Source organism: Salvelinus alpinus, chromosome 4 (genome assembly GCF_045679555.1).
Source record: "Salvelinus alpinus chromosome 4, SLU_Salpinus.1, whole genome shotgun sequence".
Taxonomy (NCBI): domain Eukaryota; kingdom Metazoa; phylum Chordata; class Actinopteri; order Salmoniformes; family Salmonidae; genus Salvelinus; species Salvelinus alpinus.
Genome location: NC_092089.1, coordinates 61,641,269 through 61,657,152, shown reverse-complemented (window position 1 = coordinate 61,657,152; position 15,884 = coordinate 61,641,269). Strand labels below are relative to the sequence as shown.

Sequence of the window (15,884 nt, the reverse complement as noted above, 5' to 3'; positions counted from 1 at the left end):
CAAGCTCCACAGCTCATTTGTGGTGGTGCGTTAAAGTTATCAGATCCCAAAATGGGCATATTTAAATGCCTACATTTGCGCACAGGCCAGGTCGCCTATATACGTCTATGAGTAATCAGGTGCACATCCTTACGCAACATTGACAGGAGCGCTCCAAACAATAGACAATGACTACATTTTAATTGACTAAACTCGTAAATAGTATGAAATAAACCAAAACTTGTTTCTCACAAGTGTAGCATAGGTTGTGCACTCTGCAAACCAATGTCCACTCCAACAATGAGAACGGTAAGACTGGAATAATATATTGATGCATTAACATAAATTATCATAACCAAACAAACATTGGAGATTAGAAATGATAGGAATTCACAGTAAATGTACTACTGGTGATATGTAATGGGGAAGTGATATACACTAAAAATCAAAAGCAAACAATTCACACAATGAAGTTATGAAACAATGAATGTGCACAAATTGGTGAGAGAGAACACATGGAGAGAAGTGCATTGGGCTTCTTGGGCCCTGCATGGTCAAGCCGACGTCTCTATTGGCCGTGTTGCATTTACGATGATATGGCTCTGCAGAAGTCAGGGCGTTCATACTTGCGCTTCGTGGAGCATTACAGAGCTGTTTGTTGTGAAGGGAGTTGTCAAGAAAGTGAGTTTGTGTTTAAACAGGGTCTACCTTCCCCACCTACCGTCAACCAATCGTGTCAATGCGGAGCTATACAGAGCCCTCCGCATTGTTACAACATATTGGAGGTGCATGGCGATGCGGTACTGAGCTCAATTTGGCCTCGCCGCAATTGTGTCACACCCTCCATATGGAGCCTCCGACCACATTTTCGGATCAAGCATAAATCGGCTTTTAGTCTGGTCCTCTACAATGGATTAGTTCATTAAGATGTGGTGCGTGCGTGCGTGCGTGCGTGCGTGCGTGCGTGCGTGCGTGCGTGCGTGCGTGCGTGCGTACGTACGTACACCCGTCTTAGTGAACTAATCCGTGTATGTGTGTGTATATAATATATACACACGTACATACACACAACTCAGTAAAAAAAGAAAAGTCAATTTTTCAGGACCCTGTCTTTAAAAGATAATTGGTAAAAATCCAAATAACTTCACCGATCTTCATTGTAAAGGGTTTAAACACTGTTTCCCGTGCTTGTTCAATGAACCGTAAACAATTAATGAATATGCACCTGTGGAACAGTCGTTAAGACACTAACAGCTTACAGACGGTAGGCAATTAAGGTCACAGTTCTGAAAACTTAGGACACTAAAGAGGCCTTTCTACTGACTCTGAAAAACACAAAGAAAGATGCCCAGGGTCCCTGCTCATCGGCATGAACGTGCCTTAGGCATGCTGCAAGGAGGAATGAGGACTGCGGATGTGGCCAGGGCAATAAATTGCAATGTCCGTATTGTGAGACGCCTAAGACCGTGCTACAGGGAGACAGGACGGACAGCTGATCGTCCTCGCAGTGGCAGACCACGTGTAAAACACCTGTACAGGATCGGTACATCACACCTGTGGGACAGGTACAGGATGGCAACAACAACTGCCCGAGTTACACTAGGAACGCACAATCCCTCCATCAGTGCTCAGACTGTCTGCAATAGGCAGAGAGAGGCTTGACTGAGGGCTTGTAGGCCTGTTGTAAGCCTGGTCCTCACCGGCAACAATGGGCACAAACCCACCGTCACTGGACCAGACAGGACTGGCAAAAAGTGCTCTTCACTGACGAGTCGCGGGTCTGTCTCACCAGGGGTGATGGTCGGATTGAATGAGCGTTACACCGAGGCCTGTACTTTGGAGCGGGATTGATTTGGAGGTGGAGAGTCCGTCATGGTCTTGGGCGGTGTATCACAGCATCATCGGACTGAGCTTGTTGTCATTGCAGGAAATCTCAACGTTGTGCGTTACAGGGAAGACATCCTCCTCCCTCATGTGGTACGCTTCCTGCAGGCTCATCCTGACATGACCCTCCAGCATGACAATGCCAACAGCCATACTGCTCGTTCTGTGCGTGATTTCCTGCAAGACAGGAATGTCAGTGTTCTGCCATGGCCAGCGAAGAGCCCGGATCTCAATCCCATTGAGCACGTCTGGGACCTGTTGGATCGGAGGGTGAGGGCTAGGGCCATTCCAAAAATATTTACACATGTTAAGTTTGCTGAAAATAAACGTAGTTGACAGTGAGAGGACGTTTCTTTTTTTGCTGAGTGTGTGTGTATATATGTATCTGTTTATTTCTTTATTAATTTGCTACTGCTCGACTAAAAAAATCTAGGTCGACCGAACAATCGACCAGTCGACTAATTGGGGTCAGCCCTAACACTGTATTACATAATGTTGTCTGGGTGCACAGTTTGTGATGGTACAGCTCAGTCAGTGTTCTGTCAGAGGTGTCATGTATGATGATACTTAAACCTCCTAGCCTACTTCTATGAAAAGGCAGCTGTTGGAGTGGAGTTCCCCCTTCTAAAATGTCCCCTGACCCTTCTCTCTCCCCTGCAGATCACTGAGCTCCTGGATGATGAGAAATTAGAGGCATGTGAGGAGCTGCCCCAGGACGGCGAGGGCGAGGAAGGCCCCCCTTCCGCCTCTGAATCCCCCCAACACAGTAACACCCAGGTCACTCCCTCTTCAAGGTAAGACAAGTTGATGATTGACTCTATGATCCCCATGGGGAAATTTGGTTTGCGGCTCTGTGTATACAAAAATATATCAAGCGTAGACAATTGGTAATAAATATAATGAAAATTTAAAGGGGCAGTTCGTGTGCGATTTATCAATGATTAATCTGTACTACAGCTGGGTGATATGTTTTGTGATAAATAACTATTTTGCTTGATAATAAATACTACTTTTTTTTTAAATCAACAGTTACTTTACATTAGCGCCAGGGCTCTATACTTTATTTATTTTTTCCAGTGCCAAGTCAGGACAACTGACATGGTAGCAAATTATTCAAAAAGTAAGATATTTCATCGAACATATCCAGGGAATGTATGTCACATTCCAACCAAGCTGCCTGCTCCACCACAGCTATGTTCTTGTATCTGGGTTATGTAATAAAGATCTCTTATAGTATAATGTTATTGGGTCAGCGCAGCTCCCACATGAGTATTACATAAATGGAATCACAATTTCCACAAAATGCTGAGTGGTACGGCTTATTTATTATTACAGATCAAATTTTATTGGTCACGTACACACGTTTAGCAGATGTTATTAAGGGTGTAGCGAAATGCTTGTGTTCCTAGGTCCAACAGTGCAGTACTATCTAACAATTCACAACAATACATACCAATCTAAAAGTAAAAGAATGGAGTTAATAAATATATAAATATTAGTACGAGCAATGTCGGAGTGGCATTGACTAAAATACAGTAGAATAGAGTATATACATATGAAATAGGTAAAGCAGTATGTAAACATTATTAAAGTGACTGATGTTCCATTATTAAAGTGACCAGTGATTCCATGTCTCTGTATATACAGTGGGGAGAACAAGTATTTGATACACTGCCGATTTTGCAGGTTTTCCTACTTACAAAGCATGTAGAGGTCTGTAATTTTTATCATAGGTACACTTCAACTATGAGAGACGGAATCTAAAACGAAAATCCAGAAAATCACATTGTATGATTTTTAAGTAATTAATTTGCATTTTATTGCATGACATAAGTATTTGATACATCAGAAAAGCAGAACTTAATATTTGGTACAGAAACCTTTGTTTGCAATTACAGAGATCATACGTTTCCTGTAGTTCTTGACTAGGTTTGCACACACTGCAGCAGGGATTTTGGCCCACTCCTCCCTACAGATCTTCTCCAGATCCTTCAGGTTTCGGGGCTGTCGCTGGGCAATACGGACTTTCAGCTCCCTCCAAAGATTTTCTATTGGGTTCAGGTCTGGAGACTGGCTAGGCCACTCCAGGACCTTGAGATGCTTCTTACGGAGCCACTCCTTAGTTGCCATGGCTGTGTGCTTCGTGTCGTTGTCATGCTGGAAGACCCAGCCACGACCCATCTTCAATGCTCTTACTGAGGGAAGGAGGTTGTTGGCCAAGATCTCGCGATACATGGCCCCATCCATCCTCCCCTCAATACGGTGCAGTCGTCCTGTCCCCTTTGCAGAAAAGCATCCCCAAAGAATGATGTTTCCACCTCCATGCTTCACGGTTGGGATGGTGTTCTTGGGGTTGTACTCATACTTCTTCTTCCTCCAAACACGGCGAGTGGAGTTAGACCAAAAAGCTCTATTTTTGTCTCATCAGACCACATGACCTTCTCCCATTCCTCCTCTGGATCATCCAGATGGTCATTGGCAAACTTCAGACAGGCCTGGACATGCGCTGGCTTGAGCAGGGGGACCTTGCGTGCGCTGCAGGATTTTAATCCATGACGGCGTAGTGTGTTACTAATGGTTTTCTTTGAGACTGTGGTCCCAGCTCTCTTCAGGTCATTGACCAGGTCCTGCCGTGTAGTTCTGGGCTGATCCCTCACCTTCCTCATGATCATTGATGCCCCACGAGGTGAGATCTTGCATGGAGCCCCAGACCGAGGGTGATTGACCGTCATCTTGAACTTCTTCCATTTTCTAATAATTGCGCCAACAGTTGTTGCCTTCTCACCAAGCTGCTTGCCTATTGTCCTGTAGCCCATCCCAGCCTTGTGCAGGTCTACAATTGTATCCCTGATGTCCTTACACAGCTCTCTGGTCTTGGCTATTGTGGAGAGGTTGGAGTCTGTTTGATTGAATGTGTGGACAGGTGTCTTTTATACAGGTAACGAGTTCAAACAAGTGCAGTTAATACAGGTAATGAGTGGAGAACAGGAGGGCTTCTTAAAGAAAAACTAACAGGTCTGTGAGAGCCGGAATTCTTACTGGTTGGTAGGTGATCAAATACTTATGTCATGCAATAAAATGCAAATTAATGACTTAAAAATCATACAATGTGATTTTCAGGATTTTTGTTTTAGATTCCGTCTCTCACAGTTGAAGTGTACCTATGATAAAAATGACAGACCTCTACATGCTTTGTAAGTAGGAAAACCTGCAAAATCGGCAGTGTATCAAATACTTGTTCTCCCCACTGTATATAGGGCAGCATTCTCTAAGGCCAGGATTGAGTAACCGGGTGGTAGCCGACTAGTGATAGCAATCATGGTGGGAAATGTTCAGGGCTCTAACGCTGACATTTTTTACAAGGAGTAAATCATTTGACATTTAGGATCACAATTCAATTATTTGAGTGTTTTAATGATAAGAAATTACTTAAAGTTAATGAATAAATGTTTTAGGGAAGACAAAAAACTTCTGCTGCCACTTTAAGGGGCGGGCCGTTACCGTGGTAAAGGGGCACTCCGTCTCTGTCAGACATGCGAATCACTGTCTCTTCCGTAGCAGCAGACATTTGAAGCAAACCCAACTAATATTGATGTAACTAGCCAACTCGACCAACTTTTACATCTGGGCTTTGGCTTTATTTATTTTTTACTATTCCCAAATGCTTTGGTTGTTGAAATAGACATTCTTACCTAACAATGCCAACATCTACCTGCATTTGGCGGGTGTTCATTTCCCACCGGGATCGTAACTATTTTTCAATTGGGTGACTCCACGTGGGCTCCTGACCCCAAGTTTCAATACACTGAACAAAATAGTGTATTAGATCATGATAACGTTTTTTCTCATTCAATGTACTGAGCAAAATGGTGCTAGTTCAGGACCAGGTAGCAGCGTGTCTGCCATGTACAAGCTGTGCTGATCTCCACTCTTCTAAACGGATGAGTGTCTCCCTTCAAAAGTCCGGAGGTCTAGACATGAAAGATAATTTAAGTCTTTCTGTTGATCTCATCTCCTCCTCGCCTCTAGCTGTTTAGTTCCAGTGCACCTGCACCCACTTTGATCTCATCAGAGCGCCAACAGGGCTATTGAGAGCTCCACCACAGGGACACCATACAGCAGCTAAATGTCAGACTGGTCTGGTATGACAGGCTGCTTAAATCGTATTAATGGAGAACAATTTTAGAGGAGCGAGTCTGTCATTCCTTTACACAATTGTGTCTGTTTTTATGGCCACGCGCCTCCACATTCTGAGCATACTATTCAACACAGCCATTACAGGAAGCTACACCAACCCCTCTTTTACGCTACTGCTACTCTATCCATCATATATATGCATAGTTACTTTAACCATATCTACATGTACATACTACCTCAATCAGCCTGACTAACCAGTGTCTGTATGTAGCCTTGCTACTTTTATAGCCTCGCTACTGTATATAGCCTGTCTTTTTACTGTTGTTTTTATTTCTTTACTTACCTATTGTTCACCTAATAAATTTTTTGCACTATTGGTTAGAGCCTGTAAGTAAGCATTTCACTGTATTTGGCGCACGTGACAAATAAACTTTGATTAGATTATAAGAGTATAAAGAACAATAGGGATTTAAGTGACTCATTGTACTCCTGGATTGTTTCAAGAGGCTGTAAAGATTCCCTAGTGCAAAGTAAACAAAATACTTTCAAGATAAAGATCCCAGTCAGCCGCCAATTTAGAGCATAGGCCTCTATATGTTCCGCATTTGCTTAGGAACTTTTTCCCCCAAGATTGTTGGTGGTGTAGCTTCCTGTTTAAATCGAAACAAAGCTTTAAAGCTTTGCAGCTCTGCCTCTATCAGAGTGGGTTTGGGTGGCTGCCTGGCCCACTTGCCCTATATTTGACCCTTTACACTCGTGCTCGTATACCGGTTGAAAATGGCACATTTGGGCACTGATAAACGCCTACATTGGAACGCAGTGGCTACAGGGTTCGCAACTAACTTTTTTCATCAAAGTCCCAGTACCGTGCCGAAGTGCAATTTCAACTGTCCCAAACTGAACTTGAACCGTCCCATAATTTAAATTAAACTTGATATATATTTTTATGTTTTGATATGCCAGCATGGATCTAGGTCATTTGCAGTGCTTTTAAAGTAATTGGTTTATTTCGGAGACCGATAAATACAGTCTATATTACAAAAACCTTTTTGCATCTTAATGAAAACAAACACCCATTACATTATTAATAATTATAATTTATTAATTGAACATGCTAACAACACGCATACAATATATTGGAGAGAAGAATGTTATTGAGAACTGATTACTGAATAAACTTAGACATTCCATTACACCACCAGCTTCCCCATTTAAACACAACACAACAAAATACAATAAAGAATGCATGTGTTCCCCAGCCTGACGATGCCAAATATTTACCTGCATTTGGCAAATCTAATAGCCATTCAGATTTTTTTACCAGCCCAAATATGTTTTGTTGTTGCAAAAATCACACCAACAAAATGCAAAAAAACAGATGAGCATGCTTTGTAATGTTTCTAAAACAATACATGTAGTACTAGTAAGAAGTAATGTGGAATTATGTTTCATTTCATTTTCTGTGACCTGAGTCTTTTAACCAAAATATCACCGCAGCCTGTAATTTAAACAAACTTTTATGCCTGTGTGCATCACTTCTAAAAATGAATCATGTCACTCTGCTCTTCACGTGCGCACGCACAGCGCCAAGACAGGCAGTGTTGCGGCGCGAGGCAGAAATTCTTTGCACATTTTACAGTGTGCATTCGGTTTAGGTCAGGGAGATACAACCATATTCTCTAGAATACCATAGTAACTAGCCATAGCCTACAGACAATGCAAATGCCACAGCAACTCCCGGCACACGAAACCTCAGCTCCGGGCCGGCAGGCCGCAAACAGGCTGGAAGACAGTAAAATGTGCATTCTAGTCGGCCTATTTCCCCAACATTGGAATGATATTCTAATATTATACATTTATATTAACCGAAATAATTACAAATGCGAGGCCTAGCCAGCAATATCATAGGTTGTCCAGTTTTCAAACAATCTTACCTTGCTTTTAAGAGCCTACAGCCAAAATCCGACCATAGAAAAAAAGCTAAGATTTTATGATATGCCATTTAAACCAACATTTCTTATTCTACTGTCCAAAGGCAGTAAGGCACAATCCTATTGTTGCATCTTCAGATATTCCCTCTTTCTAAGTTTCTACCATTAGGCTGTATGTCCATCTGACACATTATAAAAACTGCTCGCATCAGGTGCGAGTTTGAGAATGGTGTTCTCCCGTAATAGCATTTTGGAACATTCACGCATATGGCTGAGATGAGGGAACATATTTGTGTACTTGTAATGTGAAATATTCATAGTTTATCAACTTTTAAGCTAAATGTTGTGATCGGTTTCATCCTCGTCTTTACGTTTAAACATTTTAGTATGGAACCACTGTTGTATGCATTTTATATTTTCCCACAACTTTCCCAACATCCCAGACATATTTTTTACCGTCCTCGGGAAGACGGAACACCCTTAATTTTGAGCCCTGAGTGGCTGTATAGTAACATGCTGCAGTATACATGAAGTCAGAGCTCTGGCTATGCGCTTCCCAGCGCTGTATGGGTTTTGACTGACAGTCACTCTGAACTTGAGCAACTCGAGCAAGAAGTGGACCCATCCCTCCTGCTAATTTGGCAGCTTTTGCACATTTCTTGTCTGAGGGAAATACTTTAAATGAAGAGGGCTCTATGTATTTTTAAAGATGAGACGTTGAGGATTATTAATAAATACTGCGTTGATGTCATACAAGCAAGCCAAAACACCCTTTAGTCCAAATGTGCAATTTCCATAGAGAAAAACTGTCATATACATTGTCAACGTTTATGATCACTATGTTTGATGAACAGTTACAAGATGACATGGCGTCATACCCTGGGTTGTTCTGAACAGAACGAGCCTATTTGTTTATTGTGAAGAAAATTTGCTGCGTCACACGCGCCTGAATGCGCTCATGACTCCTATGCGCATCAAAATTACTATCGGTTTCCCTGAATTGCATTGTGAAAGCCTAACACTAATGTCATATTTTATAGCTTAGCTAGTCATGTTGGCAATAGAATACGCTTTCAAATGATGCCCACCTGACCCAGATTGAGATTTAGAATGGACCGTTTTTGGGATTTCGTAAACAAAAATTTGGGGATGGCGGGGATGCAGGGTTGTGTTCCAACCAAAACGACTACAAGTGTGCTTGCTCTAGTTCATCAACGGCGCAGGAGAAGAATTAGGAGTACCAACAAAAAAAAGCACCTTAGAGTTGAAGACTTCTTTGAGTCATAAAAGTGCATTGAAATTACTTAGGAACTGTGCACGCTTTGGAGAGGTGTGTGTGTGTGGCCACTTTGAGATCCCAGTTAGTTCTTTCACTCAAACTCTTATAATTTCTTTCTTATGTTGCACCTATCCCATATTTACCATGAATATTCTTACAATTTTACTGAATGTATCCAGAGTATTTACAGATTTTGGTATCAACAAATGCTGCAATAAGTACAGTAAATTGCACATAAAATCAACAGTTTGGATTCAGTTGTCAGGTGAACTGTTGTCCACACGTTTTGGTCTAATAATTTTTCGTAATCTCCAAACTGTTCCCTTTCAATTGCTACCATGGATATGCATATGCTTTTCATATTTTTTTCTGTAAAAAACATTTAAATTTAGCTCTATCCATATAGGCCAATTCTTACTATTGTAAAGGGTTAAGGTGATTTAACCCACTTATCCCTAATCCACACAGACAGCCACATGCACCATGGCAGGGGGAAATAGTCTACATGGCTAGAAAGGCTTGAGACAGTGACACACCCACAGCACACTGCACATACAGTGAGCTCCAAAAGTATTGGGACAGTGACAGTTTTGTCTTTACTCCAGCACTTTGGATTTGAAATTATACAGTAACTACGAGGTTAAAGTGCAGACTGTCAGCTTTAATTTGAGGGGAATTTTCATCCATATTGGGTGAACTGTTTAGAAAGCACTTTTGGTACATAGTCCCCCCATTTTCGGGGACCAAAAGTATTGGGACAAATTCACTTATGTGTATTAAAGTAGTCAAAAGTTTAGTTTGGTCCCATATTCCTAGCACGCAATGATTACATCAAGCTTGTGACTAAAAACTTGTTGGATGCATTTGCTCTTTGCTTTGGTTGTTTCAGATTATTTTTGCCCAATTTTAAATGAATGGTAAATAATGTATTGTCATTTTGGAGTCACTTTTATTGTAAATAAATAAGAATGGAATGTTTCTAAACACAATGTGGAGAGCCAGCAAGTAACGGAGATCAGTTCAGAGCGCAGAGCCACGTGTGTGCACATTTGTTGATATTCTTTGCCCACTTATACTTATAGGTCAGTAATGGGGAGTTAGTGCTTCCTACAAGAGCATAAAATGTGTAGGCTACATTTCAAGCTGTCTTTGAAAAGCCAGTCAGGTAAAAAGCTAATGTCTTAAAGGGGCAGTGTTGTATTTTGAGACAGGCTTGAATATTGTCATTCTCTGTATGCTAATAAGAATAAATTGTATTTTGTAAAGTGGTTTCTTGCATCATACAACACAATACAATGCAATTTACAGTCACCTATTTGGCCCATGGTGTTATAAACCAAGTAAAAAATTATGAATTAATGTCAAGCCCTTCATAATGTAAAAACTTTTAAGAGTCTCATGCAATGTAGGCCTGCATTGAACACCACATATAGGCTACTGTAGGCTATATCATAGAAATCAAAAGCTATTTCCATGTGAAAATGTTATGGGATTTGCTCCATTGGTTTTGTTGGTAGGCCCACATTATGCTCAAATAGCCTATTGGCTACTGTCTAAAACTGTAAGGGAACACAATTCTCACGTTTACGCTCACAAGACCAAACATTTGCTCGATGCCCCAAAAGATTTGAGGGAACATTACATATAAGTGAATCTTTCCCAATACTTTTGGTCCCCTAAAATGGGTGGACTTAGTACTGAAAGTCTGCACTTTAACCTCATAGTCATTGTATAATTTCAAATCCACAGTGTTAGAGTACAGAGCCAAAACAACAAAAAATGTCACTGTCCCAATACGTTTGGATCTCACTGTATTTGTTACCAGTCTTTACTGGTTGTTTTCCTGCTTCGACTCCCAAACCATACACACAATAGCCTTGATTTGGACCCACATGGGAGTTGAAAAACAACAATGACACTAGTGGGTTGGCACTCGCTTCTGGGCTATTGTTTTCCCATGGACCCTACTGCTGCAGTGTTTAACACTTTATGGTATGCCAAACAAGGACCGAGAAGGTCCTTTTCGGCTAACTTGACCTCTCACTCTGTGCCTCCGGCTTCTGAATCATGTCACCAAGGAGCCAGACAGGAACTGTGGGGGTGTATGTACAATGCTTTGGGGAAATATTCAGACCCCTTGACTTTTTCCACAATTTGTTACATTCTGAAATTGATTAAATCGTTTTTTCCCATCATCAATCTATACACAATACCCATAATGACAAAGCGAAAACAGTTTTTTTGAATTTTTAGCAAATTTATAAAAAAATAAAAACATCTAATTTACTTTAGTTCTCAGACCTTTTACGTAGTACTTTGTTGAAGCACTTTTGGCAGCGATTACAGCCTCGAGTCTTCTTGGGTATGACGCTACAAGCTTGGCACATCTGTATTTGGGGAGTTTCTCACATTCTTCTCTGCAGATCCTCTCAAGCTCTGTCAGGTTGGATGGGGCGCATCGCTGCACAGTTATTTTCAGGTCTCTCCAGAGATGTTTGATCGGGTTCAAGTCCGGGCTCTGGCTGGGCCACTCAAGGACATTCAGAGACTTGTCCGGAAGCCACTCCTGCGTTGTCTTGGCTGTGTGCTTTGGGTCATTGTCCTGTTGGAAAGTGAACCTTCACCCCAGTCTGAGGTCCTGAGCGCTCTGGAGCAGATTTTTATCAAGGAGCTCTCTGTAATTTGCTCCATTCATCTTTCCCTCGATCCTGACTAGTCTTCCAGTCCCTGCCGCTGAAAAACATCCCGACGGCATGATGCTGCCAACACCATGCTTCACTATAGGGATGGTGCCAGGTTTCCACCAGACGTGACGCCTGGCATTCAGGCCAAAGAGTTCAATCTTGGTTTCATCAGACCAGAGAATCTTGTTTCTCATGGTCAGAGTCCTTTAGGTGCCTTTTGGCTAACTCCAAGCGGGCTGTCATGTGCCTTGTACTGAGGAGTGGCTTCCGTCTGGCCACTCTACCAAAAAGAGAGTGTTGCAGAGATAGCTCCAGAGTTCCTCTGTGGATATGGGAGAACTATGTCAGAGTGACTATCGGGTATTATGTGTAGATTGCCGAGGGGAAAAAATGTGTTTATTCAATTTTAGAATTTGTCTGAAACGTAACAAAATATGGAAAAAGTCAAGAGGTCTGAATACTTTCCGAATGCAATGTATGTGCTTGTCCTGGTCGTTCTGTAAAGGTTAAGGGGATTTGGGTGGTGGCTGGACTTTACATTTACATTTTTGTCATTTTGCAGACACTCTTATCCAGAGCGACTAACAGGAACAATTAGAGCTAAGCGCCTTGCTCAAGGGCACATTGGCATATTCGTTTACCTTGTCAGCTTGGGGGATTTGAACCGGCCCAACACTTTAACCGCTTGGGGGGATAGGGTAAGGCTTTGGGTGGCAGCTGCTGCAGAATTAGGGCCCAGTCCCAGACAGACTCATGTAGATAGAAGGGTAGAGTTGGGGCAAGCACTGAAATTAACAGAGATTAAATGGCAACCAACAGAATTGGCAGCTGCCTGTATCCCCCACAACTATTGCTGTGTTGCCGGGGATTATGCAGTTACAGCTCTGCCTTTGATGGAATTTGTGGTATTATGTAATTTTAGAAATGTCTTAAATGTTGTATTTTTTTAATTCTTTGGTAGACATACTTGCTTATGAAATCATGAAGGTAGTCATTGATCAACAATAACACTTGACTGGTCATGTACGATGTGGTTCGGTCATTGATATGGTTGCAAAGTTACCAGAATCTGTTGTAATTTTGGTAGTTTATACTTGAATAAAAGTATTCATATACAGTACCAGTCAAAAGTTTGGACATACCTACTCACTAAGAATCATATAGTAACCAAAACATTTTTTTTTAATTTTTTTTATCGAAATATATTTGATATTCTTCATAGTAGAATATAGTAGAATCTTCCTTTGCCTTGAAGACACCTTTGCACACTCTTGGCATTCTCTCAACCAGCTTCACCTGGAATGCTTTTCCAACAGTCTTGAAGGAGTTCCCACATATGCTGAGCACTTGTTGGCTGCTTTTTCTTCACTCCAAGTCATCCCCAACCATCTCAATGGGGTTAAGGTCGGGGGATTGTGATCATCTGGTCATCTGATGCAGCACTTCTTCACTCTCCTTCTTGGTCAAATAGCCCTTATATAGCCTGAAGGTGTGTTAGGTCATTGTCCTGTTGAAAAACAAATGATAGTCCCACTAAGCACAAACCAGATGGGATGGCGTATTGCTGCAGAATGCTGTGGTAGCCATGATGGTTAAGTATGCCGTGAAGTCTCAATAGATCGCTGACGGTGTCACCAGCAAAGCACCGTCACACCACCACCTCCATGCTTCACGGTGGGAACCACACATGCAGCGATCTGTTCAAGCTACTCTGCGTCTCACAAAGACACGGCGGTTGGAACCAAAAATCTCAAATTTGGACTCATCAGACCAAAGGACAGATTTTCACTGGTCTAATGTCCATTGCTCATGTTTCTTGGCCCAAGCAAGTCTCTTATTATTATTGGTGTCCTTTAGTAAGGGTTTCTTTGCAGCAATTCGACCATGAAGGCCTGATTCACACAGTCTCCTCTGAACAGTTGATGTTGAGATGTCTGTTTCTTGAACTCTGTGAAGCATTTATTTGGGTTGCATTTTCTAAGGCTGGTAACGAATTAGCTTATCCTCTGCAGCAGAGGTAAAGTTGGGTCTTCCTTTCCTTTGGCGGTCCTCATGACAGTCAGTTTCATCATGGTGCTTGATGGTTTTTGCAACTGCACTTGAAGAAATGTTCAAAGTTGACTGACCTTCATGTCTTAAAGTAATGATGGACTGTTGTTTCTCTTTACTTATTTGAGATATCTTTTGTATACCACCCCTACCTTGTCACAACCCAACTGATTGCATTAAGAAGGAATGGAATTCCACAAATTAGCTTTTAACAAGGCACACCTGTTAATTAAAATACATTCCAGGTGACTACCTCATGAAGCTGGTTGAGAGAATGCCAAGAGTGTGCAAAGCTGTCATCAAGGCCAGGGGTGGCTACTTTGAAGAATCTCAAATATAAAATATATTTTGATTTGTTCAACACTTTTTTGGTTACTAAATGGTTCCATATGTGTTAATTCATATTTTTGATGTCTTCACTATTATTCTACAATGTAGAAAATAGTAAAAATAAAAAAGCATTGAATGAGTAGGTGTGTCAACTTTTGATTGGTACTGTATTTAAGGATAATTTGCTTAAACCCTCATGTTGGGGCGGCAGGGTAGCCTAGTGGTTAGAGCGTTGGACTAGTAACCGAAAGGTTGCCGAGCTGACAAGGTACAAATCTGTCGTTCTGCCCCTGAACAGGCAGTTAACCCACTGTTCCTAGGCCGTCATTGAAAATAAGAATTTGTTCTTAACTGACTTGCCTAGTTAAATAAAGGTAAAATAAATGTTAAACACCAATGCTATTCACTAAGTTGATGGTTTATATTTAGAATAATGTTTTGCAGCTTTTTCATGTTATTTAATTGTAATATATTTTACATAATGCCCCACAGGGCTAGAGATAATTAGACACCTGTGATAATCTGAAGTTCCCAAAAGGGCTACTAGATGTAAAATCAAATTGTATTTATCACATGCGCTGAATACAACGGGTGTAGACCTTACCGTGAAATGCTTACTTAAAAGCGCTTACCAACAATGCAGTTCAAGAAATTAAGAAAATATTTACTGAATAAACTAAAGTAAAAAATAAAATGTAGCACAATAAAGTAACAATAACGAGGCTATACAGAGGGTGTACCGAGTCAATGTGCGGGGGTACAGGTTAGTTGAGGTAATTTGTACATGTAGGTAGGGGTAAAGTGTGACTGCATAGATACAGTGGGGAGAACAAGTATTTGATACACTGCCGATTTTGCAGGTTTTCCTACTTACAAAGCATGTAGAGGTCTGTAATTTTTATCATAGGTACACTTCAACTGTGAGAGACGGAATCTAAAACAAAAATCCAGAAAATCACATTGTATGATTTTTAAATAATTAATTTGCATTTTATTGCATGACATAAGTATTTGATCACCTACCAACCAGTAAGAATTCCGGCTCTCACAGACCTGTTAGTTTTTCTTTAAGAAGCCCTCCTGTTCTCCACTCATTACCTGTATTAACTGCACCTGTTTGAACTCGTTACCTGTATAAAAGACACCTGTCCACACAATCAATCAAACAGATTCCAACCTCTCCACAATGGCCAAGACCAGAGAGCTGTGTAAGGACATCAGGGATAAAATTGTAGACCTGCACAAGGCTGGGATGGGCTACAGGACAATAGGCAAGCAGCTTGGTGAGAAGGAAACAACTGTTGGCGCAATTATTAGAAAATGGAAGAAGTTCAAGATGACGGTCAATCACCCTCGGTCTGGGGCTCCATGCAAGATTTCACCTCGTGGGGCATCAATGATCATGAGGAAGGTGAGGGATCAGCCCAGAACTACACGGCAGGACCTGGTCAATGACCTGAAGAGAGCTGGGACCACAGTCTCAAAGAAAACCATTAGTAACACACTACGCCGTCATGGATTAAAATCCTGCAGCGCACGCAAGGTCCCCCTGCTTAAGCCAGTGCATGTCCAGGCCTGTCTGAAGTTTGCCAATGACCATCTGGATGATCC

At 41.5% G+C, this 15,884-nt stretch overlaps 1 protein-coding gene across 2 annotated transcripts in view; it reads left to right on the top strand.

The window, feature by feature from the left end:
- LOC139574079 (protein FAM13B-like) overlaps positions 1–15,884 on the top strand; it is a 79,286-nt gene that overhangs the window by 43,969 nt on the left and 19,433 nt on the right. For both annotated transcript variants that reach the window (XM_071398241.1, XM_071398242.1), the window contains exon 7: positions 2,524–2,657. In XM_071398241.1, the coding sequence (XP_071254342.1) occupies positions 2,524–2,657 (134 nt within the window). The remainder of the gene's footprint in view (positions 1–2,523; positions 2,658–15,884) is intronic.